This window comes from Tigriopus californicus, chromosome 1 (genome assembly GCF_007210705.1).
Source record: "Tigriopus californicus strain San Diego chromosome 1, Tcal_SD_v2.1, whole genome shotgun sequence".
NCBI lineage: Eukaryota > Metazoa > Arthropoda > Copepoda > Harpacticoida > Harpacticidae > Tigriopus > Tigriopus californicus.
In genome coordinates, this window is record NC_081440.1 from 12036312 (window position 1) to 12060422 (window position 24111).

A 24111-nucleotide genomic window follows, 5' to 3' on the forward strand; every position below is an offset into this window, starting at 1 on the left:
AACAAGTGCTTAAAATTTGCCTGTTCAGAGAAGCCTTTTCTGAGATGGTTTAGCCAGAAGCGGCAATAACCATTTCAGCATGTCTACACAATAATGATCGTTGTTGAGGCATAGTAGGTGATAAATTTGACATTTTGAGCAATTGAAAAAAAAACCATTTTCATGAACCAAATAGTTCATTATCTTGAAAAAATTATTACAAGCCGTGAACCTCGTTCATCGGTGAGCGGTAATTTTGGAGTAAAAGTAACGCAAGTCAATTGTTAATCGTCAATTTTGCCAACATGACATATCGAAATGTCTCAAGTCAAAAATCCTGTCGGTACAAAACTCCATTGTCACACTTTTGCAAAGACAAAGTCAACAAATATCAGGCCTAAAACATGTTGGAGGTTAATTAGCCCGTTAGTCGTTACTGAAAAAAAGTTAAGGTGACTCATTCGCGACTAATGTCTAATCGTTTAATACCCACTTTGGCTCACTGCCCAAAGATCACCCAGAATGTCAAAAAAAACCAACCCAGGCGTCTGACCTACAACCACGCCGATTTAGACCTACCAGCTGGCCCATGCATCAGCAACCCTGGACTGTGGCTACCAAAACGACTTGGAGTACTTGGAATGCCTTGGAGTTGCCCTGTGTTCGTGAGAGATCTCTCATCCCTCCAAGCCCGTTTCTGAACAAACAGGAACAACAATCCGTGCCAGACTCTTCCGTCGCTCAGTCAGTCCGTGCGTTGCCTCCGAAGAAGGTGCCAAGAGGTTGAAAGAACGAGTCCGGATCTATACCCCAAACCTGGCCAGTGGCTGACTGAGCGTGCGTGTCTAGTCAGTGCTGCTGGTGGTGGTTCTCTTTCAGCCAAATCTCGGAACTGCAAGCACAACCAACATAAGATACACACTCTCCATTTCACGAGTGAGTCAGTCAGTGAGTGAACAACGGTGATTGGAACTCTTTCATCCACACCATCCAGGTTCTTCCCCAAGACGACTCAGAATTTGGTGGCTGTACCACCACTGTACGTGCATCTCAATCAAGACAACCCAGAAGTGAGTGTCTCTTGGAGCAAGTCAACCCCTGGCTTGAAATTGGGATCGAGTGGCTCCCCTGGGCGAGTGAGTGCAGTGAGTGCTGACTGACTTCTCTTGGATCGGGGAATTAAGGCTCGATTGATTACTGGGCTACAAGAGTGTCCATTGAAAAACAATCAACTTGTGATTGAAAATAACAACGGTGAGATATGGATGAGTCATGGAGGGCATGAATTGTAGCTGGCCAGTGGGTCACATCCACAGACCAATGATAGTTATACCCGGCACCTCGAGAAAAGATTGACCTACCCGCCCGATAGGATTTTGGAATGAACCACGGGTTACTACTGAACTGATTTGTATTTTAATTTATAGCTTAATCAAGCCACTGGATGAAACTTTGAAAGGGCAGTGCCCAACCAGGCACAGATTGAATGATAAACCCTTGTTTTTATCAATCGCCAGAAGAGGCTAGCGAGTTGATTCATTATGGGGAGATATGTAGGGGGTGTAACTTTTGACTACGTCATTCGGTTGAGCTGAAAATTGTTAAACAAAGCCTTAGCGACCTGATGTTAGTCTCATTTTCAGCCGAACACAATGGGTTAACTCGCTTCTGAAATGTCTATTCGCGACACTAGCCTCCCCGTGCGTATTCGAATGGTTCACGAATAGAGTGATTAAAGGTTGTTGGTCTTTCAGATGCCTCAGCCAGCCCATCAAAGTCAGAGTCAGAGCATGAGTAACCTACACAATCACCGAATGCTCAAGTTCATTTGGAGCAAAGGCCATCAACCCAATGCCGAGCGACTCCGCATTCAAAAGGATCTCTTCGGCTTCCACAAGGTAAGAAGCGTACGAGATTTCCCTACTAACCATGTACAACGAGAATTCGACCATCACCCTCACCACCCTCATTGTCGCCTGTGGTCTCGGTCAGATCAAATCAAAGATATATCAGATCTTATCTCGTGCCACTTTGAAACTGCAAAATGGAGAGGTCTGGCCCATCTATCACTTGGAGGGCTAGGAAATCTATTATACCAAGTTTCGCCTCGGCTTCGCACCGTTGGGCGTGTGGCTATTTTTAGACGAAAAAATTGGTGATGTGACTGATAGCCATCGGTCTGAAAACGATGACGCATCCAAGAGTGACAAGAAAAAGCTTTTACGTGCCCTGCCAACCCATTCTCATTGCTTCTTAATATCCAGAGGTGGATTTCGTTTTGTCCACGTCAAGCTCGAACGACATTGGTTGAACGGATGGATTCAAAGAAAGACCGTCATCTTTTCAAAGCAATCACAAAACTCAGTCATTTTTTTTTCTCCTGCGTTTTTCATTGATCATGTAAGACGTGATGATCACCCTCCGATATCATGCAACAGGTAGTGGGCAACGTGTGTGAGAGAGTAAAATGTGATTGTACAATCAACGTAGCTGTATGTACATTACTGTACCTGAGAATGACTTTAGAAGTTCCGAGAGTTGGAAAAAGAAACTGGAAGAGCTAGAGAAAGAAAGAAATACAGAGAGAGGCTTGACTATTCATGATGGTGGCAGGTGCACCCGAGTCACTTCCCTCGATCGACAGTTCGCGTGGATAAATGGAAAAGCTCCTCCAATGTTGACACCATCATGTCTGGATGTAAAATGTAATTAAACTCTCTGAGGTTTATCGTTCGTATATGCCTGAATTCCACTCAATTTGATGATTCTGTGAACGCTGCGAGTTTGTTCTGAAAAGACCCAGCCAATGATGGGCTTTCGTCGTCGTCAATGGTGATTGATGTGTGGCAAATTCTGGTGTTCATTTGAATCCAAATCACCGGAAGAAGGCAATATTGGTACAAGTATACGTGGTACAAGTTTGGTGCAAGAGCGTTTTCTTTTGTTTAGCAGCATAACGTGGTAGGCATTAATTCTTGGTATGGATGCTCATCTAAGCGTGACTCATAACCAGTAAGTAGCTAGTATATACCACACAAATCTGGGCTAAAACATTCGACATTTAATGACTAAAAACAACTTGTCCAATCTTGAAAAAAGAATCGCTTGCCTTCCTGTCCAACGCTCCCATCCCCAAATTAGGATTGGCACCAGCATCGATTGTGTATTTTGAAAGAGCTCGCCAATTTCATCGTCGTCTTCGTTGTCGTCGTTGTCGTCGTTGTCGTCATGGAACTCGTCCGTTTATGGAGCGAATCGTTTCTGTTGAAGCACATCTGGAGCTTTGGTCATGGACTCATGGCTCTCAAGAAACGAAATGACAAGTCTAATGATGTTTCATCCACTCCAGCGCCCTGGAGTTCTCATTACTCATTACCATTCATTAGTATGCATATAGTAGAGCAAGAAGGCATCAAGCGCGAAAAAGAGCCGGAGTCAGACAAGGAGAATAATTATCTTAGATGTTGATATTTGTATCTCTTACTTCTCGTTTCAGGAGGTTCAGCATGGATTTCCAAACAAGCCCGCGGCCATGGCATGGGATGGGGAACTCAAATTACTGGCCATTGCCACCAAACACGGAGCTCTCAGAGTGTAAGTTAGTCTTCATACTGTTTTACAGTACCTTGTAGAAAAGCGAACGAGGGATCGAGTAATCCCAGAATTATGAGCGTGGCTAATCTTGAAATTGAAAACCCATCTGCCAAGTTTCTTCGGACGGGTGTTAGGCTCACTCGCTCGATTTGGAAGTTGAAATATTCCCCGGAAATGCGTTTTTGCCCCTCATAAAGGGATCGACTGGATTATATCGACAGATCCAAGGGCAATTGAGAGCCTCTATTCAGACAATGGTGCGAATATTTGGAATTAGCTTTTCGACGTCTGTTTGGCTTGATGGGCCCATTGTGATAGTCTTTGAAGTGTGCGCTTTCTACAATAGGACAATTAAGAGCTGATCAATGATCAAAGGAATACTTGTTCCAGAGAAAACTATGGTCTGACCTAGAATGATGTTCGTGAATAGCGGCTACCAATGCGAAGAGGGTATGAACAAAGACGACGTGTGAAAGAAGCCATAGGAAAATTAAAAGTTCTCTTGAGGAAGCCCTCTAAATGGATTGATTCATCTAGCTAACACATAGCTACCAGATCAAGCCATGGCCTTTTTTTAATATTTTTTTAGCATTGTCATAATCGCCCTAGTTTCAATCCGATTTCCGGCACACGAACTCGCCTTGTTCCAAATCCGATAATGCTATTCAAGTCGCGAGAATGTTGTAGCCAAAAGCCCCTGGAAAACCAAAATCCCTAAGCAGACATGATATGGCCAAATACTCTAGGAAGTGTCGATCGCCTAGTAGGCAAGGAATTTGGTTCAAAATTTGACGACCGTCTTATTATTTGTAGCGTGGGACAACCGGGGGTTGAATTCATAGGCGAGCATGAGCAAGATCAACCTGTGTCCAAGATGATCTTCATCCCGGGTCAGGGTCGATTGGTGACTCTCACCGAGGACAACTTCTTGCATTTATGGGAAATCAATGGGACCGAAATCACCGAGAAGAGTTCCACGCATTTAGATGGCCGATTGAAACGAGTGTCCGTCATGTGTCATGACTCGATTCACAATATGGTACTCTTGGGCACAGAAGGGGGCAATATCTATCAGCTGAAACTGGAGATATTCACCATTTCTGAGAACATCATCTATCAAGATATTGTCATGAAAGGAGCACCCGAGGACTTTAAGGTGAGCAACAATGTGTCCTAATAATGTCGAATTCATAACGTTTCTTTGCATGTAATTAAGATTGCTTCTCGATTTGAAGCATTTTTTTAAACCAAGATTACTACGTACTTCCTGGTGACAAGGTTGACATCCCTTTGGGGAAGAAAGAAAATGACAAACAGGTGTCTGAATTTGATGTGTCTGAATGTTTCAGGTTAACCCTGGAGCCGTGGAGGGTCTGCTAATCCAACCCAACGAGTCGGAACGAATTTTGATCGGTTATGCCAGAGGTTTAATCGTGCTTTGGGACCGAAAGTCCAGTGTCGCCTCACAGACTTACGTAACATCACAACAGTTGGAATCCTTGGCTTGGCGAAATGACGGAAGTCAATTCATCTCGTCTCACAATGACGGCTCTTTTGTCATCTGGTCTACTCAAGGAAATGGAGAGCCTCTTGAGCCGCCAAACACACCGTACGGCCCTTATCCATGCAAAAGTATCTCCAAAATTCTGTGGGCACATCAGAATGGGTAAAAGCAGTGCACTTCCTGGTAATACAAGCCTGTGCATGACTGACAATCATCTTGTATTCTTCTAGGTCGACTTGGGTCGTGTTTTCGGGTGGCATGCCTCGGGCTAGTTATGGAGACAAGTTCTCGGTGTCGGTCATGATGGGCGAGGACAAACATCAAGTGTTCGACCTCAGTTCCAAAGTGGTCGAGTTCGAGTTATTCTACGACGAGGAATCCACCAATCGCCCTGCTGGAATATTTGTACTGACAGAGGAGGAACTCGTCACCATTGATCTAGCCACCGACTCGTGGCCAGTGTTCCATGCTCCGTACTTGAACTCTATTCACGCAAGTGCGATCACGGCTTTGATCCAAGTTTCAAATGTTTCCGAGTGCGTTTTCACGAAACTCAAGGAGATGGGCGAAGCCGAGAGGAAAGACAAGGTCTCTGACAGGGAGTGGCCTGTCAATGGGGGAGTGGTGCCGGAGAAGAGCAACAAAGACGCGAGTTGTCACGATCTTCTCGTAACTGGCCACGAAGACGGAAGTGTCAAGTTATGGTCGTGCGGTGATTCCGCTTTAGCCCTGCTCCTGTCCGTGAAAACCAATAAATTTTTTGTCGGCGATGAATTGGACGAGCCCTTTGAAGAGGATGAAGATGAAGAGGAGTGGCCTCCTTTCCGCCGCATTGGACTTTACGACCCTTACAGTGACGATCCTCGTTTGGCTATTAAAAAACTGGCCTTCTGTCGGCAAAGTGGGCGGCTCTTGGTAGGTGGAACTGCTGGTCAAGTCCTCGTTTGTGAGCTACAGGATCAAGCAGTCGAGGCCAAAATGCTCCCAATTAAAGTGGATCTGGTGACCGAAAAAGAAGGCTTTGCATGGAAAGGACACGCAGCCTTGACCATTCGAACCAACGAAATAAAGATGGAACCGGGTTATCAGCCTTCATGTGTGATCCAAGTCTCACCCCCAGCCAGTATTAATTCATTGGTGTCCTCCAAGGAGTGGGAATTGGCCGCTATTGGAACCGCCCATGGACTGGTTCTTTTGGATTGCATCCACCAAGTTGCAATCCTTACTAAATGCACATTGAATGCTCAAGGTAGGCGTTACAGTTAGTCCTGTGCGATGTGAGTATAGAGACGTGTAAAGTACGGGATCGGATTTCAGTTGTGTGAGTTCGTCAGGCTGCGCCACAATCGTGGCAAGAACTACCTTCATGGTAGAACCAGAGGGCGCACTAGTATGAAATCCCAAAGCTTTACACTTCTCTATTTGAATATTGCATCCATGGATCGTTCGCTTGTTTCAGACATTGCTAATGCAGATGACAACCCCATGTCGCGTCGAAAGTCATTGAAGAAATCCTTGAGAGAATCATTCCGCAGATTGAGGAAGGGACGGTCACAGAGGAATATTGACAAGAAACGACCCGGAGTTCCCACAGATCCCATCAAGAAAGAGCTGTAAGTTGAACTGGCCTTGTGGTGCAATCCTCATTTGCTCTGTACTTTCTTTCAATTCAAGGACATACGCAAAGACCAGAAATGATCCAGTTAGAATAGTTCCAGCTTTCAATCGTAGCATTAACAGTAGTGATTCTAGTTCAGGAGTAGTCTCAAATGCACCCAAAACTGCGAAGCAGCTTTCCTATCATTGGCGAAAGATCCAAGACCACACGAGGTCTGGACGATACCATCGAACCACTCCTACAAGTGTGTCCGTGACCAGAGCCGAACAAATTGACTTGATCAAGGCCAAAAGGTTAATGGATTCGACCACTCAAACCGAGCTGCCCGAGTTGAAAACCGACAAGAAGAGCAAGAATGATAGATTTCTGGAACTCCCGGATTGGTATTGGACGGGCTTTGATGGGGTTCCAAATTCGATTCAATGGCCAGAAAAGGCCCAGTGGAAGACTTTACGAAGCAAGTCTCTTCAATCGATGAAATCTTTGGACTCGACACTCAAGATATCGCAGAGTGTCAATGACTTTAGGAAAAAGGCGAGGTTGTTCCACCGTAAATCTGTCGACAACTCAGAATCAGGAGACACGCGAAGCACCAGCCGATTTCAAGAAGGCCTATCCAAGATACGTGGAACGGGGAGGAGAGCCTCTCAAAACCCAACGACAGGAAAACCAATCGAAACAGTTGCCGACAGCCAAAATCTCCGTCGACAATCCCTACCCCGTGGCAATGGTATGAAGACCTCGAGATGTGCCAATCTTGCTCAATGTCGCCGTGGATCTATTGCAGATCAAGTGGAAGAACGATCCTCTCAATATAATCGAAACACCGTCAAAAGACACGTTATCCAACAGCTTCAAAAGAGTTTCTCGAAAATGGCCGAAGATGATCCCCAACCTTCTATTGTGAAGGAATCCGGCCCTCAGGTTCGTTGGAATGGATCTGTAATATCTAAGTCAACTACTATATCTCACTTCGATGACATTGAGGATATTTCCCAACCTTTCAAAAGACCATCGATAAACCGGAGGGAACTTTTGCGCGACTTTTCCAAGGATCGAGAAAGTACATCGCCCTCCCCTCAAGCAGAACTCAATGAAGAACCAGCTAGAAGGCCGAAACTCCAATTGCAAAGGTCGTTCACCTACGAATCCTTTGTCAACGTTCCCAAAAAGACGTCTGGAACCAAATTGGGCTGGAAGTTGCCCAAAATGTTGTTGCCATTGACTCTGGAGGCCAATCGTGGACGCGCCAATAAGAAGAACTTGGAAAAGATGTGGGGCCAGACCTACACAGGGATGTGTAATAGAGCCTCAGTTCTTAACCACGTGATCCAACAAGCCCAACAGGAAGAGCTCGAAGTCAAACCAATCCATTGGTCCAAGGACACTGAGAACGCCTCCATCGCCGAATTCAGGAAAAAGACCAAGTCTTCGGATTCCAGCGATATGTACTTGGGCCTTTCCAACCAGTTCTATCACGTGAGTCGAGACTGTGTGGATTCATCTTCCGAGGATCTACCCCTCAGCTCGTTTCAAAGCGGGATCAACAAGCAATTCCCACCCATGATGAAGGCCCGTGTTCACGAGATCAAGTTCTCCAAAGACGTTGTTCTTCAATCGCTCAATTGTGCCTCCTCCGTCCGTTTAAACTTGAGAACCCGAAGTATTGAGGCCTTGAACCATGGCCATCTGGGTCGAAGTTCCTTCGTCTTGGGTCAATCGCCGTTTCAGCCGTCGAGAAAATCCATCATTGCCCCACCTTCACCATCCAACATCCCCAGACTGATTAAACGCGATAGTGTTCTGACGAATAGCGCGGATTACTTGAACTTAGATTTTGATGAGCACCTCATTTATTCCGTGGGCGAACCCGAGGAGGATAGTTACGGATTGCAGTATGGCGGGGCCTCGCTCACTTTAGAAAACATGCATGTACTGAACAACTTATTACGAGGTAGAGCGGATCGTTGCACTCAAGTGAACTTCTTTCCTTCTTGTCCTCCATTTTCGCACCCACACGAAAACGATCCTTTCTCTTCTTGCAGTCGTTCCGAATCACCCGAGTCACGCCCTGTAGAGAGACAAGTAGAGGCTAGATCTGGATCCGAAGACGGGTTAGGCTCCATGGTCCGGTGTCTACATTTCGCCAACACCTTCATTGCCAACCGTGAGTAGAACATGTGATTCCGATACAAGAGTGCCTTCTTACAGTAGTCTACTTTTTGGCACACTGGCATTGCATGGCCCTCGACTTCTCGGTCCTTTATTTCTTTTAGCCCAAACTTTATCGGCCACCTTGTGGGCTGGAACGAACAGTGGTCAGATTTTGGTGTTCCTCATCACTCTTCCCGGAAGTGAGAAGCGTTCGTCGGTCAAATCGTCAGCTATTTTGGGCAAAGAGATCCAGCTCAAGCACAAGGCACCGGTCATCGCCATTGAAGTCCTGGATGCAGGAGGCGTGCCCGTTCACGAATCCAACCCCGATGGAGCGCCAGCTCCCCATAAAGTATTAATCGCATCAGAGGAGCAATTCAAGACCTTCCTTTTGCCCACCCTAAAACCCTCCGGCAAATATAAGCTCACCGCCCACGAAGGCGCTCGAATCCGAAAAATCGGTTTCACTACCTTCAAATCTCGTGCCGACAGCAATTACATGGAGAACTGCTTGATGTGTTTGACGAATCAAGGCGACATTTCCATCCATTCCTTACCCGAGATGCGCCGGCAAATCCAGACCAATTGCGTCAAAAAAGAGGACGTGATCGCGATCTCCTCGTTCGTGTTCGCACCCACTGGCGAGGCGTTCTATTCGTGCTCCTCGTCTGAGCTTCAACGTGTTTCCGTCGCTGCCGGTCGGATCGTCCGACCCAGCGGATATCTGCAACTGGCCGAGGATGCCAGACCGGTGGCCAAGGAGGAGAAATCGGCCCCGGCAAGCACTACCGTGGACAAACCGGAAGAAGCTCCAACTATTCCAGCCGCGCCTTCTCCGGGTGATCCTCACAATGACACGACCATGTCGGAAGTGAGTGGGGACATCACCTTGGATTCTGTCAAGGATCACACGATGTAAGTTTGAGAAAGAAAGGACACTAAAATTAGTTTGATTATGTTTACGAATCACGTTTTAATATGGGTATATTTTTTCATTAACCTGTTAGCCTGATTGTTAAAGAACGCCAGATCCTTCACAATTGGATAACGTTACATGCATATACTGAAGCATGAGGTTACAATCTTAAAGCATAGCTAAATGTGTCAATTATTTGCTCCAAAGCTGTTCATTAGATCACAGCCAAGCTTAAGTGAACTTGCACTGAAGTCGTAAGTAGAGTTTAAGTTTTAAGGAATCAATCTAGAAGTTCAAAATGATTCATGCCGATCTTTGCCCTTATTAGGGATTCTTACAGTTGTTACATTTTGATTACCGATCGAGCTTTACCATTGAGATTTCAAATATTGCCTTTCTTGCCGAACTAAGATTGTAATGTCCTCAACATGTTACTTATAATCTTTAATCTTTATTGCGACTCTTGGTCATGTCATGGCGTAAAAATAATTATAAAATAAAATCTGATATATATACACTACACAAAGGTTTGTTGAGAATTTACTATGCCCAGTGGCTTCTAAAACGCGAATCCCAATAAAACCAAGATGTACAATACGTAACTTCATTTACAGGAGCTCGATATCCGAGCACACTAGCACGGTAGTGAGCTCAAGCTCCTCGCTAACAATCTCGCGCACAGTGCAAGTGAGTGAATCCAAAACCATCACCACCGCATCTTCATCCGGTACGGCTATCAGCACAGAGTCTACCACCAAACCCACCAGCCCGGTCAATGGCGAAAATCCCACTCCAGAAGGTATGTTGGTCCTGGGGGGTGTTGATTTGAGTGTAAATACTGCATATTCATACTAACTGTTGTTGGGCTTGCGTTTTTGTTTTGTTTTCGTTATATGCATGGTTTTTGTGTTCCACCCTGTAGTGCATGAACTAGCCGATGACCTGACTCACATGACTCACATTTCCTTGGATGATCCTGTGGAGGTGATTACCCGATTTTAACTTTACCCTTCAAATATGTGTTACAACGCTAATCAATTCATTAAATGACTTATTCATCCAATATTGCTTTACCTCTTTAGCCTGATCCGGAGGATATTGATCCCTTGGCTCCCTTGGCGAGTATGGAATCGACGGGAAGTGAATTTCCGAGCATGATCTCCACCACCAGTGAAGTTCAAAGCGTTTGATGACGGATGATTGTTACGAAGACAATGAGATAAAGCTAATGAAGGAAGTTTCACCCAAATATATTTTTTGTGAGGAAGAGTAAATTTGATTCGAGTTCTGTCTCTACAGGAGCATGGGAAAGAAATTTCTGAAAATTCTTGTCAACCACTACAAAAATGTAAAAAAAAATCAGCTTTGTTAGTTTTATATGCCTTGATAACTTGATTGTACTATATTGATTACACTATAATAAAACCACCTTAACCACCGAAAAATAAATAAGACACAATCAAGAAGACCTTCAGTTCGTCATTCAGAAGAGATTCTATGATGTATTTTGAATATCAGCGGTATCAAAAATGGTATAACAAATTGTGCAAATAAGAAACTATTGCAATAAAGACTAGTGAGAAGATTTCCAATTTCATCTTGGCTTTCCAGAGTGCGAAAGTTATAGTGAGAATGATTTCATAAGAGTGTGGCTCCCGTGGGAGGCCTTTCATAATCGTTTGCTGACAATAATATGACTTGGTAAGGACAACAATCCGGTACATCCAACCAGTTGCAAAACCATCCGAAGAACCCTCCATCCAAGGCAGCAATGGCTGTGCACCAAGAGTCAAAGTACCAAGAGATCTGGTAAAGGCCGCCGAAAAGGCCTACGAGGACCGTGATTGGAATGATCCAAAGTGGATAGGCCAGAAGCACGAACGGCGAGAGCAGCTTGTGGCAACAGGTTCGATCCTCGTTATAGTAGATAAATATGTTGTACCAGGTAAGTGTACCTAAGTAGAAGGCTTGCCAAGTGGCCACCACCCAAAAGAGCGGCAAGCACACCAGAGAGAATAGGAATATGTGAATGCCCCGTTGAAGGCCACAGAAACATCGATCATGATACTTGGCGTGGACTTTCTTCTCGAGATTGGAAATGTGTTCGGAAGTCAAGTTGAGCTGGACGTCGTAGAGACATTCCTCGATCTTTTCGTTTCGCTTGGACGAGGAGGATCTGGAACCTCGCTTGAGAGTACCAGTGAGTGTGAGGTAGTTGTTGGAAGTCGACCTTGGTCGAGCGGGTCGCGGGTCCAAAAGGGCGCATGATTCAGGCGTTCCCACGCGAGGTAATTGACGCCCACAAGGCGTGGTCGATGAGGACAGCTGAGAGTAATAGTGGTTCTGGCTTGTGCGCGTGGGACTGATCAAAGAGGCGTACACATTTTCATGCTCCTTGTCGGAGCCACTCCCTACTGACGTGGGCGTAATCACTCGGATCTCATCCATCTTGAACCTGGATCGCGACAAGGAAGCAAGGATTATTAAGTGGCTTGTGGGAAAATTGGCAAGGTATCAAGTTTATGAATGATCTCACCTGAGTTCCGGAAGATCAGGGAGAGGCCGACCCTGAATCACAGTGGAAGAAGATCCGTCGGCGATGTTCACTTGAGTCTCGTCGTGATTGGGATCTTCTTGTTCTGGATCACCAGTTGCATTGCTCGCCAACATCTGGAGCGGGATCTCATTTGTCTGGATCTTTATCGATTCGTTGGGGTCCACTTTGTCCGACTCCATCGGTTCACTCGGCTTTTGACTATCATTGAATTGGAACGTTTGAGGCTTGGTTGGGACACCATTTACTGGAGATGTCGGTTTGGAAATAGACTTCCGATTGGGCTTTACGGGTGCCTGTTCGCTTGAAGTTTGTGTTTTTAATGCGTTTCCAGGTGCTGCTCCCTCGTCTACGATCTTCTTGGATCCAATCAGTTTGAGCGAGCGGTCGCGCCTCAAAAAATCTGCCGCCTCAGAGCTTTTCATGGAGAACTACACGAAATTGGGGCGAAAACGTCATGAAATCATTGAGGATAATTGGGACGTCGGAATAAAAAACGAACACCCACACACATACACTTCAAACGAGATTTCGGACTGGCTTGTCCCTATGCAAGAAGGTGGAACACAGAGCTTCAAAATACTTCAAAAATTGCACTTACATGGCCGGAGCTTTGGGTGGAACCCAAGCTATGACTGGATTCCTCGCGTTTCACCCTGTCCAAAGACAATGAAGGCAAACTACTACCCACACTCGACTGGACGGACCTCAGACTCCCCACCCCTGGGATCTTTTCCAAGGCGGCCAAAATGTCCTCCGGATCCTCACCACTTCCACCTGACCCATGGGGACGACTCACTTTGTCTTCATCTTCCACTCCACCCACACCACTGTCATCCGGGGAGGAGGACGAATCAAACGACAAGGCTACCTGAACATTGATAAAAATAACACGCGACTCCACCAATCACTCTTAAACCGGTTTTTTGCGCATTGTTACGTCTGTCACAACTTACATGAGGACCGCCGTCTTTGTCTCGGGTCGCCAATTTCGGTTTCCTTAAGGTGCTTCTGGGGGTCGGAACCGGTTTGCGTTTGCGTTGACCCGGCGATCCCGTTGTGGCCAGCCCTAGTTCGCCCAATTCCGGATCCAAATGCCGGCTGGGACGTCTGGGCGCGGTCAGCGAACTCATTGTGATCGGATTTGGGGCCCACCCCTCCCAGCATTGGATCACATCGTCAAATTCGTCAAGATCCAGTCACAGTGATTTACATTCAAGGGTGGGATCAATTACAACCCCCCCCGAAAAAAAATGAATGGTGGTGGTGTGTCCCTCCCGGTAATGAAGTGTCTCTTATGCCAGTTCCAAAGGGGTCACGCAGCACCCAGGGAGGAGGGAGAGAGAGAGGGTTATAAGACTTGGATCCCTCTTCCCGCTGACTGTACTTCTTTGGCTCGAGCCCTCTTTTAGTAATGCACTGGAACGGAAAGCCTCTGGATCCCAGACGGCGGAACAAGGAAGCTAGTTGCTAGTTGCTAGTTTTGGGTGAAGCTTCGAAGATTGGAGCTATTGGATGGAGATCCACCATCCACCCTCTTCGTGCTCCTTCACTGGGCTTGTCCAGTCCGTGCGGCGGTTGGACCGGCCAGTTGGTTCATCTACTCTCCAATGGCACCCATCCCTATGCTCTCCTACTCCTTCCCCTCCTTCCCTTCCTTTTTCGATATCCTCCTGTTTCTCTTGCCTTCATGGGATGGACTTGGCATTCTCCAGGAAGGCAAGCGGCAAGAGCATCCACATATCACACAGTTTGGTCAACGGCCAATGTTGGTGTTCCCACATGATCGCTTCAATGGCGGAGGACAAACTGTGAAACCCCTGAGGGTTCGAGTTCCTGTTGTCTTGCGGTGCAAACTATGTGCCATGGATGATGGTTTTGCTAATGATGACATGGTATTGACCCATGTGTGGATGACATGAGATCATATGAAATGGTCGAATATATAAAATTTATATTTTTAGAAGATTGATAAGATTTCAGTGGATGTCGAGGAGACTCTGAAAGAGAAGGATGCCCAACCCTTTCCTCGCAAAGAATATGTTCCATTTTCACGAAACCTACCATTGTGGATCCATTTTGCGGAACTTCGACTTTGGTCAAATTTATCGGGACCTAGATTGTTAGGCCGAACCATGCACGATAATGCGACTTTAGCCAAATTTCTGATAATTTCTTTTATTGAGACACCGTATTTCCAATCTTGAAAACTAATAGCTCAATCTTGTTAGCTCACTTTCGACTGACATATTGTAAAAGAAAAAAACGGATCCCAGTCCAGAAGTCAGATCCAGGCTGGTACTGGCGGCCTCAATGTTATCTTCCGCTCGTCTGGTCCCAACGAACTTTGTTTTCATTTGCCCAACTCTGTTTGGAATCGTTCATTTCCCTCTCCTTTTTCCGTTCCATGCGCACAAAAACGAGGCCAGAGAGCTTGACTAGAGTCGAGTCCATTCAGTCCTCTCACTCACAGTTTAGCAGCCTTGAGTAGGAACTAGGCAGGCAAGCTGGATAATGTGGTTGTTGTTGTTGTTGCTGTTGTTGCTGTTGTTGCCCTCTCCACGGCCTATTCCAAATGAGTGACTTTTCATCCGTGGGTCGTCCGTCCGTCCTCTGGGTAGACCTCCAAGCCGCTCGGCAGGACTCGATCGTGGGTGGCAAACAAGCACAACAAACGCACCCACTCTGCACACCTACCCACATGCACACTCACACTAGTTCCCTCTCGAGTCTCCGTTCCGTTCCCCTTCCATCACTCGCGTACGGCTGAACTACAACAAATCGACTTGAGTACATTGCCTTCGAACCCGGCCTTTACCAGCAATCCTCTCTAAGACTCATTGGGGGATTTGTGCATGATGGCCTGCTGGCCTGCTGGTCGTTCCGAGTTCCCCCTCACCCCTCCCTCTGAAGATTGGCAGACGACTGCTGCCCCCTTCCCCTGAGTTTTCTCCCGTTGCGTCGGCACAATGCAGATTAAACTGAAATGAGTAAAACAAGACGGCAAAAAAGAGTCACAGGCTCAGGAAGCCACACACTCCGGCATTGAAATAGATGCCAAGAAGACGTGGAGAAAGCACCATTCACAGAAATCATGGCTTGTGAATGTCAGGCGAGGTAACCCAAGAGCACCTGAAACATCATCCGTCAATCTGCCCAAAGTTCGTTCAATCTCGAAGGAGCTCGCTCCTCTTGGTTTCCTTCTGTCTTCCACCAATCGAACACGTGTGTTGGCACCTTTAGGATGGTGCTCGCCTTGAAGGTCCAAAACAGTCGTGGTTTCGATCATCCCACGGTCTAATTGAACTAAGCTCCATTTGCGGGGCTCACCACGAACCTGAAATGTGGTTGCTGGTTGTGCTGTGAAGTGCAGGAAGGTAACAACACCAACAGCTGAGATCTGTCAACGTGAGAGTGAGTGAGGCGAAATAACCCTGGGTGGAGATCTATAATTGTACATTGACTTGTGACAGATGTGCCGCGTCTGGGTGTCTTCCTCCACTCCAGGTAGGACCATAAACGACTAGCTACTAAATGGACTAACCTTGATCCAGCCGAATAGAATAGTTCTTGAACTTTTCGATTCACTTGTTCACGTTGCAAAATGCTTGGCTTCGTCTTCATTTAGTTTGAGATGTCATCATCAATCCGTCTTCGTGTCTACAAAGACGGGCAAAAAAAGACTCTGGAAGACAAGCTTCAAGGCCATTTACGATCTGGAGCAAGTAACTGGCCTCAAAAATCTTCTTCTTCGACTCATAAGACAATCTCAGATCTAGGGGGAACCATTGAGATCACGTTCGTTTTCACCGACCGATTCCTTGAAAAGGAACGGACCAGGAGAGGAATTTGTCATAATGGATCATCTTGTGATTCGTGTGTCTGGCACAAAACTTGATGATTTGACCAGTTTCGGAAAAAGCTTGGCCGTTCACCATAAAATTTCACATTTACAGAAGTGGGCAGACTGCGCGGATCTTGGAGAAAGGCCTGAGATGATAACAAGGGAGGCAAGGCTAACGAGAAAAACAAGGCATGAAAAGAGATGTGGTCATTCTGTCTTGGGCACGATTTTCTTAACATTTTCCCCCAATTCGAGAAGCTTTCTTTCCACGGGATAAGAGTCTACTACAATACAAGCTACAGGACATACACTCTGCAATGCGCACTGCTCTCTCATATAATGGGGGGGAACAACCAAAATTGTTTGTGGCTGCCATTTTTCGTTGGTTGCGACAGAGAGTTGGTTGTCGTGAGTGGTATTGTTTGCTTAATGATTATTCTCAATGGCCTTCTTTGGCGAGCCTACGTAGAGCACACCACTCTTTGGCTGCTTGGGTTGCTTGGGACAGGGTCGATATCCGATCGATGTTGGGACTTGGGACTCCCTCTCGCTATTGGTGGGAATCCAAATTTCCTGTTCCACTTTTCACGGAAGATTTATGCCGTGAAAGGGTATATAGATTGAGGGGTTGGGTTGGTTTGTACCAATCAAGGTATAGATACGTCACGTTGGATTACGTATCTCTTTGTGAGAAGATCGTAGAACCATATACAGTACAGTACATCTTGAGATCCATTATGTCCATGCGCTTGCCAAGTTCATGCTGAAGGTGTAATTACCAGTTTTTTCGTGCCACCAGGTTTAATCTGAGTCTGTATTCCTGGCACTCAATTTGGGCTCGGTAATCATTGGAAGCCGAGCTAGACTTTGCTTTGGCTCGCCTTTGCCTCCACCACACGAAAACGTAGCTTAAAGAAGAATCTAACCTCCGTGGAAGTGGTCTTCTATGATAAACGAGAAAAAGTTCCAAAGAGTTCCTCCAGTTTGGTTTGACCGTTCCCGATATTTATGGCTCTAATAGTGCGTCATTCTTGGAATCTACGAAACTGAAGGCAGCGATGCAGGGTTGGACTTTAGGGTGTGTGTGTGCACTGTGCAAGTCATGGCCTGATATTTACAAAGTAGGACATTCAATCATATCATCGATCAAAACGTGATTCCTCCATTAAATCACATCCCTCTTTGGACCCGATCGTGGCAGGAGAAGAAATGCAATCAAGCTAAAAGCTTTTTCTATGTCTTATTATTCCATCCTCTCTGCTGGGTTCTCGTTCATCTCGGAGCCAGGCGATTACCAAGACAAGTGGCAGTGATAGTTCTACTCTTTCTGGCCGGCCAAACTCAAACTACTCACTCTTTCTCTCGTGCGTGATGGTCCTTTTCCTCTTCCATTTCCTCTTATTCCTTCTCCTATCTTCTTCGTTTTCCTGCCTTTTTCTGATCCTGAAATTGGTGCAATAAAGCGACTTGACGATAGTTCGTCGTCGTCGATGTAGTAATAGAAGAAGAGGAAGAAAAAATGGATGGAGGGGAAATCTCGTTAACCACAAGATGTCACAATGCTTTCAATGAATTGATCTAGATCCCATCTCTACAACCTTTTTTGGATGCGACAAGAGAGATCTGGTGTATTTCCACAACTCAAAACTCTGGATTGAGTCAATAAAAGGCAAGCATAGGACATATATCTATTTTCTCATGAACACTAACTTGAGAATACACCTTTCAACGCTTTACTACTAAATACGGTTACATATCCTTCACAAGTACGTACAGTTAGAAACAATATTTAGTGCTTGTATCAAAATTTACTTGGTTTGTTTCATCTTTTTTTCCTCAGAGATAATTTCATTCACCAAACTATCCTAGCTTCGATTATTAAGTCACTAATTGAAAGGGATTGCTTCCACGTTTTTTCTCATTTCCTTCAAAATGAGGGCGTGGATGAACAATTACCTTAATCTGAAGTGTCTTTTAGTAGTACTGGAAACTATCATCAATCATGAAAAGCTACTAATTACCACATCTCTCAAGTTGAAAATATGAAAATACCCAAATGTTCCATCATTTTTTAATTAGTTTAAAATGAATTCAATAAAATACATTGCATTGGAAACGTCATTTGCTGAAATAGAAAAATAGATCCTGAAAACCCATCGTTGGACCTTTCCTTCTTCACATTAAGGGTATATGTCATGTCATGTATCTTGTAGAGCTTTCCCTTCACTTCATTTTTCCGACAGAGACTTGCCTTATTTTTAGGCGAAACATGCACTTTGCCAGATTGACTACAAGCCTTGATGAATCACTGTATGTAGCGCCCCCCCTTCCCCAACAGCAGCCCAATGTGTGTTCATGCATAACACACTCGAAATAGATGATCCCACTGGCTGTGCAGAATACCATTTGCGACATGTACAACGTATACACATGCATGAAAGATAAAAGATATTTGTTTTGGTGGGGCTCATTTGGCCGATTGTACTTGGTCCTTCTACATACGTACAGGACAGCAGAGTACTTCCCATTGGACTCGAGCCTATCTGGATTGTAAATCAGTCTCTATAGGACATTCCAACTCCATGGTGTGTGTGTGTGTGTGTGTGTGTGCACCAAAGCTCCCACCTCATATCAAATCAGGGTTTAGAGGTGGGTTTCCGGATCTATGTGTGTCCTTTGGATTGGATGCGTCTATTTCTCGTCGTGGTTGCTAACCTAGTAACGGCAGACAGACATGATTGGTAAAGCTGATAATGAGGGAACATTTTGAGACCTCACCTGAAAGCGCTCGTGACTTCATTTATCTTCTCAAAGTTCGAGTCTCAATGTTTGTGGTGGTTTGACTTGCTCCACTCCCCAAGGATTTTCTCTCATCTTCTCGACGCTGACCCCGCTCTGCATCTGACAGTACCTTTAAAAGAATAAAGTGCCTCATCATGTGTTTTCGAACTGATCCTATCGCACGTCTCTCGGGTTTCCTCTCAGTTCTGACAATGTCATTTATCCCACAATGCTATCCTTTGATCTTTACTGGATCTACCTTTGTACAAGGGCTGTGCTCAGCCCAATCCGTATGAGTCTCCTCAACAAATGAGCTCGTCTTGTTTTCTAGTTATTCTTGTCGTCACACGAGACTTGGGCTCAGGACCTTGAAATGAAATCTATTTTTCCTTATACTTCCAATATATGTATGGTTAGCCGGGTTATGATTGACATATATTTGAACAGGTTAAAAAAGCTTCTTTACAATAAATGGGCAAGTGACTAATGCGGAGTTTATATACACATGCTTGGTTTCTTGGTGGGGCATTTCTTCAAGGGTTAACGTGCCAAGGAATTTGCTCTGAATCGTTTTCTGTATCTCTGTGATATCGCATGTGATGAATGAGGAGGGTGTAAGGAATGCAACCCTACATTTTGAATGCAAACGGCCAAGCAGATCGCCCTCAAGCGTGATTAGATGGGCGGAAGCTTCGAGACTCGGAAGTGAAGAACATCACAATATATAGATAGAGCTTCATAAGAATTTAACTTGTGATTTATTAAATCATATTGAAACATCCTCACGCTCTATTAAGTAAGTTTAGCTATGTGGACCATCATTTCTCTGAAAGGAAGAGCAATTTCATCGCATTAGCGTGTTGTAATGCATACAGAGGTTTATTGTGTTCACCTCCAAAATCGCGTATGAAGGTCTAATGTAAAGGTAACCCATAATTTGAACGCCCACAATGGGCACTTCCAAACAATTTTTCTTGGCCAGGCCGTTCTCAAACCCTTTCAAGAGATTTGCAGTCAAGATGAGCTCATGGATTCGATCCGTTCCATACGTTCTCTCCCCTAATATTCATGAAGTATCAAATTGATTTCGCTTTGGGCGAGATTTGAAAGATCCACAATTTTCAGGATGAAAGACCACATCCCGCATCTTTTCGGCGAGAGAGGCCGACGAAAATTATTTTGATTCGTCACTCACCTTTTGAAGGAAACATGATGTGACTGAATTTGAACTGGAATTCATGTTATTGGCCCCATCCGCCACGCCAGGTGAATACAGCAAGAGGGTTCGTGGCGTTTCACAATGAAATGGAAATTTTCTCATTGTTTTTCTTCGATTTCTTTACCTCTCTCCAACACATACACTCATTTGTCGTGGATGACGTGGGACAACATGTGATGCAACAGGGCAAGGTTAAACTCTCCATGGCTTGGCTCATGTCCAACACCTGAGATTAGAGGTCAAACTTTTCGAACCTTGCCACCATTAGCAATAATTGATATGTTCCCCACTTTACACTTTAGATCGTGAGTAGAATGAAGGAGCGAGTTTACCTTACCGTCACTGTATGTGTAAGGAGAAAGCGAGGAAATGCTCATACCCACTTTGATATAAATGCAAGGGTCCATTTGTGGACCATGGTAAATCCATAACGCCAAAGTAATATTCAAATTCAATTGTGTCCAGATGAGAAATGGGGTCCTAGAATGGAAGCTTGAATTGAGAGTGGCGTGGGTATTTTCAATTTCATCCCTTCTTGCGTCATTGCCTCACGAAAAAGAGGGTTCAAAAATCCGAAGTACCCATATAATGGATACCCCACTTTACGCTTTACAAGATGCCGATTCCTCTTCATTGAATTGAATAGTAAAGGAGATTTGAGTTTGAACCTGGGATTTGGACATCATTCAGTTCCAAGTCATGGTAAGTTGAAGAATCTTTCGTCGGTAATGTAAATAAACACTCCCAAGTAGCTGTTGCTGGAGTGAATCTAGACCACTGTCAACGAAGATTTGTTAACCAGGCAGGAAAGAGTCTCTTCCAAGTAATTTTGTTAACAGTTTCTCTTTACCAATCTTGACATGGAACAGGTACATTTCAATGTAACTGGCTAGTTTTTACAGTGTGACTGAAAGGACGGATTATATCGTAAAGTGTCAGTCATCTCCAGCAAAACATTCCCTACGAGAGATTTGGAAAATAAAACCTTGATCCTTGTGAATAGTGGCAACTGTATCCATGTGGTGTCTACAGATGGATTTTTGTCAGTATCGCCAACTGTTCGATGTTACCAAACTGGAACTCCCACGCCCTCCAAACTTGAAACTCCTCTGACTAATCCCCCCTTGGTAGATTGACTTCTAAGTCAATGAGGATTCTACTTCATTTTCATGGCTTCTTGGAAGATCTCAGTCAGAATGAGAGATTTTGAGTTGGCCAAAAGTGACATCAGATTTAGTCGTGACGTCACCTACAACATTTGCTACACAGAGGAGGGGCTCCTATTGAAAAACGGGCGCTTCAAACTGGTCCTTATTGTTGGGCATGGTGGTGCTGGAGTTGGTGTAAACGAAGGCATCTTGACGATCTGGACTTATCTCCTCGACTTCAGTTCATCGTACAGGCCGCTACATCACAATTTTAGCAAGATCAAGCCATTGGTCGGGAGTCCTTCAGAAAACCTTGTCCCATAATTTCACCCTTTTGAATAAATTCACGTAAGCTTTGCCATCACTAAGGTACAAATTACTAAAGGAGAGAGACTGTCAGTCAATGGAAAGGAAAGGTAAAGTTGCGGTCCACGTTTCTTTCCTGATGTAGTCTTCGTCACCCTGGCCAATTCATGGGATTCAAGGCAATCACCTATGGACTAAAAGCACTGCTGCATGCATAAAAGGCGTGCTGTTCTTGTCCAAATCTCCACATTCACATATGCTCATCCCGGCTAATACTCTGGAGTGGAGGGCAACCCTGCATGAACAAGCACACGCACTCATAATCGTCTGTACAATAGGTACTACTGGCTGTACATGAAGAGCATCGCCTCCACCACCAGCGCCACCAATACTATCATCAGCCTGTGCGCTCCAACCTTCTAGGTGGCGATGACGGCTGCGTTCGATGTCTCCAACATCGGCCGTAGAGCACTCGAACTAGAAGAGATGGTGGAAGAATCTCCTCCAGCACATGTATTGAAAGAGTAGTTGTGCCTGCTCGACTGACAAACACAGTCAGCTTCAAAATTTGGGGAAAACGATTGCTTCTCCAACCCATTGTGAAGTTGTCCAGGTGTGCAGGATAAATTTGTATTTTTCTCCCATTTGCCTCTGCTAGCCCATCAAAGTGAAGTGAAGTGTTAGGGTTGTCCATGGTCCCCATGAGAGCCCGCGGGTTCTAAGGCCCATTTTCCACCCGGAAGTGGGTTAAGAGGCCCAAAACTAGTAACAGGTGAGACGGGATCAGCTTATGCCTGTATATTTTGAGTCCTGAGTGGCGGTCGGAGTAGGTAGAGCTTAGAAATGTGGGACTGCCGTTCTCGCTGCTTCCATGCCAAGCTTGAGCTTAATCTTCCCTGGAGGAGGAGAAGTGATCATTGCCAATGAAGGACGTTTTGGGCAGACCTAAGCAGGATGAGAGTGGACGAGGTGGACGGGAATGGTAGGGGAAATTCCTCCGAAGTGGACCCACACAACCACACGAGTATCCAATGACAATGTCTGAGCAGCAGGCTAGGTCGGAATTTATTTCCTTTTATGTCGGGCCATTAGCTCACTGCTGGCCGGAAATCTCACGTCACAAGGTAGAGTTCAAAGAGGTTAATTGATTCTCAATGGTTGGGATGTGTCATCTCGTCTCTCTCCCGTTGGTTGAGGACGAGTGAAATAATTGGACACAGTTTGCGGAATATTGGTGATAATATCATATCCCAAGTTGATACCTGTGACTCATTGGCCATACAGTTCAAGGAGGTGCTCTGTACGAACGGGACGTTCACATTTAGTGGCCAAGGCAAGAGTGAGAGATATTACTCCTTGGAGTTTCAAACTAGGCCTCTACCGGAGCAATAGACCATGCATAATGAGGTGCAAGGACTGATAGTGGTGAGATAATAAACAAGTTTCCATTAGGTGTTGATTCTGGAGGTCTTACCACTCCAATCTTTCCTCTAGAGGCTCAGTTGTACGTACTCGCTTGTTCATCATATTTTCAAGTCTTTTCTGGGAAAAAGAAGGGAGTTTTAGAAATCGATGCAGCAGGGACTATAACATTATGCAAGGGCTGATTCAGAAGCAGTAAAATACGTTTCATCCGGTCTCTTCCTTCTCAAAAGTTAATCCAATCTGCGAGGAAATCGTGCTCACTTCTCGAAAACTAGTATTTTTTCCAAGAATACAGTACGTTTAATATAAGCAAAACGCCTGACTTGATGTTCGTAAATCCATTCATTCAAAACAGCAGAGACACTCGTGCACACACTTAGCAGCAAGTGGAATCCAGGATTTGCCGGGCAATTATCTTTCTTGTCAAAGAGCAATTCTAGACGTAATTGGATCCCTGGAATTTGCATCGCCCACTCTCCCCGGTTCTCATTTTATTGACTGCCATAAGTCAGTCGCTTTTGTTATTCTTGTCCTCCATCCCCACGCCACCCCAAGAGGGTACATCATGAACCAACAACGATTGCCTTCCCTCCTCTGTGCTGAATTGAGCCAGGAAAAACACTCATACAGGGTGGGCTGCAAATCGACTTATTTTGGAGCATATGCTTCTCAAATTAAGGCCGCTTCGACCGAGCTAGTCGTACATGTTTATCATGAGTTCATAATCCGTGGGTGCCCTGAATGGCCAGACCTCTGAGCTAATTTTGCAAGCGCCAGCCTCATTGGGAGATTAGAATATTTTCTAGCGATTAACTATGGGCTCAAATTTCATGGAAGCCTTCTACTCTGTCCGTGCCGTGCGTTCTCCATCCTTTCGAACGTTTCTCGTTCAACGCAAAGTGCAACAATGCCTCCCTCATCATTTTATGCCTGGTCAGTTCGACATTACATGGAGAAATAAGATAGAATGCCCGAGACGGATCTGATTGGAAATGAGTAAACAAAAGGAAAAGGTCAGATTCACCTTTCTTTCAGCATTGAAAGTGGAACACAGTACAATTCGATTGGA

The 24111-nt window shown here is 45.2% G+C and overlaps 2 protein-coding genes and 1 long non-coding RNA gene across 6 annotated transcripts; 1 reads left to right on the top strand and 2 right to left on the bottom strand.

Moving 5' to 3' along the window:
* The first annotated feature begins 585 nt into the window (after nt 1-585).
* On the top strand, nt 586-11233 carry LOC131889797 (lethal(2) giant larvae protein-like). Of its 2 annotated transcripts, XM_059238991.1 has the most exons (12): nt 590-1233; nt 1734-1877; nt 3476-3573; nt 4387-4729; nt 4923-5239; nt 5308-6326; nt 6537-6690; nt 8741-8862; nt 8972-9764; nt 10380-10564; nt 10688-10749; nt 10848-11233. In XM_059238991.1, the coding sequence occupies exons 2-12, from the start codon at nt 1734-1736 to the stop codon at nt 10953-10955; spliced, it is 3345 nt and encodes a 1114-aa protein (XP_059094974.1). In that variant the 5' UTR covers nt 590-1233; the 3' UTR covers nt 10956-11233. The 2 variants fall into 2 exon arrangements, with proteins under 2 accessions (XP_059094982.1, XP_059094974.1); XM_059238999.1 differs by lacking the exon at nt 10688-10749 and having other exon boundaries at nt 586-1233.
* A 2-nt stretch (nt 11234-11235) lies between these two features.
* LOC131889862 (uncharacterized) lies at nt 11236-14095 on the bottom strand. The gene is made up of 4 exons (XM_059239079.1): nt 13276-14095; nt 12921-13190; nt 12302-12750; nt 11236-12220 (listed from the first exon to the last, which is right to left on the bottom strand). The coding sequence occupies exons 1-4, from the start codon at nt 13450-13452 to the stop codon at nt 11404-11406; spliced, it is 1713 nt and encodes a 570-aa protein (XP_059095062.1). The 5' UTR covers nt 13453-14095; the 3' UTR covers nt 11236-11403.
* Nucleotides 14096-18539: 4444 nt separating this feature from the next.
* On the bottom strand, nt 18540-22387 carry LOC131889929 (uncharacterized). 3 transcript variants are annotated; one of them, XR_009374254.1, is made up of 5 exons: nt 20832-22387; nt 20501-20643; nt 20140-20389; nt 18942-19074; nt 18540-18878 (listed from the first exon to the last, which is right to left on the bottom strand). It is a non-coding gene; the product is annotated as an uncharacterized LOC131889929 (long non-coding RNA). The 3 variants fall into 3 exon arrangements; XR_009374252.1 differs by having other exon boundaries at nt 20501-22387; XR_009374253.1 differs by having other exon boundaries at nt 20496-22387.
* Nucleotides 22388-24111: the final 1724 nt, after the last annotated feature.

Excerpts from the sequence above, each read along its gene's own strand:
- LOC131889797 (XM_059238991.1), top strand. The coding sequence starts at position 1,734 with ATGCCTCAGCCAGCCCATCAAAGTCAGAGTCAGAGCATGAGTAACCTA. Across the intron at positions 3,574-4,386 it reads AAACACGGAGCTCTCAGAGT|CGTGGGACAACCGGGGGTTG; the intron begins GTAAGTTAGTCT and ends TATTATTTGTAG. Across the intron at positions 6,327-6,536 it reads ATGCACATTGAATGCTCAAG|ACATTGCTAATGCAGATGAC; the intron begins GTAGGCGTTACA and ends CGCTTGTTTCAG.
- LOC131889862 (XM_059239079.1), bottom strand. The coding sequence starts at position 13,452 with ATGAGTTCGCTGACCGCGCCCAGACGTCCCAGCCGGCATTTGGATCCG. Across the intron at positions 12,751-12,920 it reads CCACCCAAAGCTCCGGCCAT|TTCTCCATGAAAAGCTCTGA; the intron begins GTAAGTGCAATT and ends AATTTCGTGTAG. Across the intron at positions 12,221-12,301 it reads CCTGATCTTCCGGAACTCAG|GTTCAAGATGGATGAGATCC; the intron begins GTGAGATCATTC and ends GTCGCGATCCAG.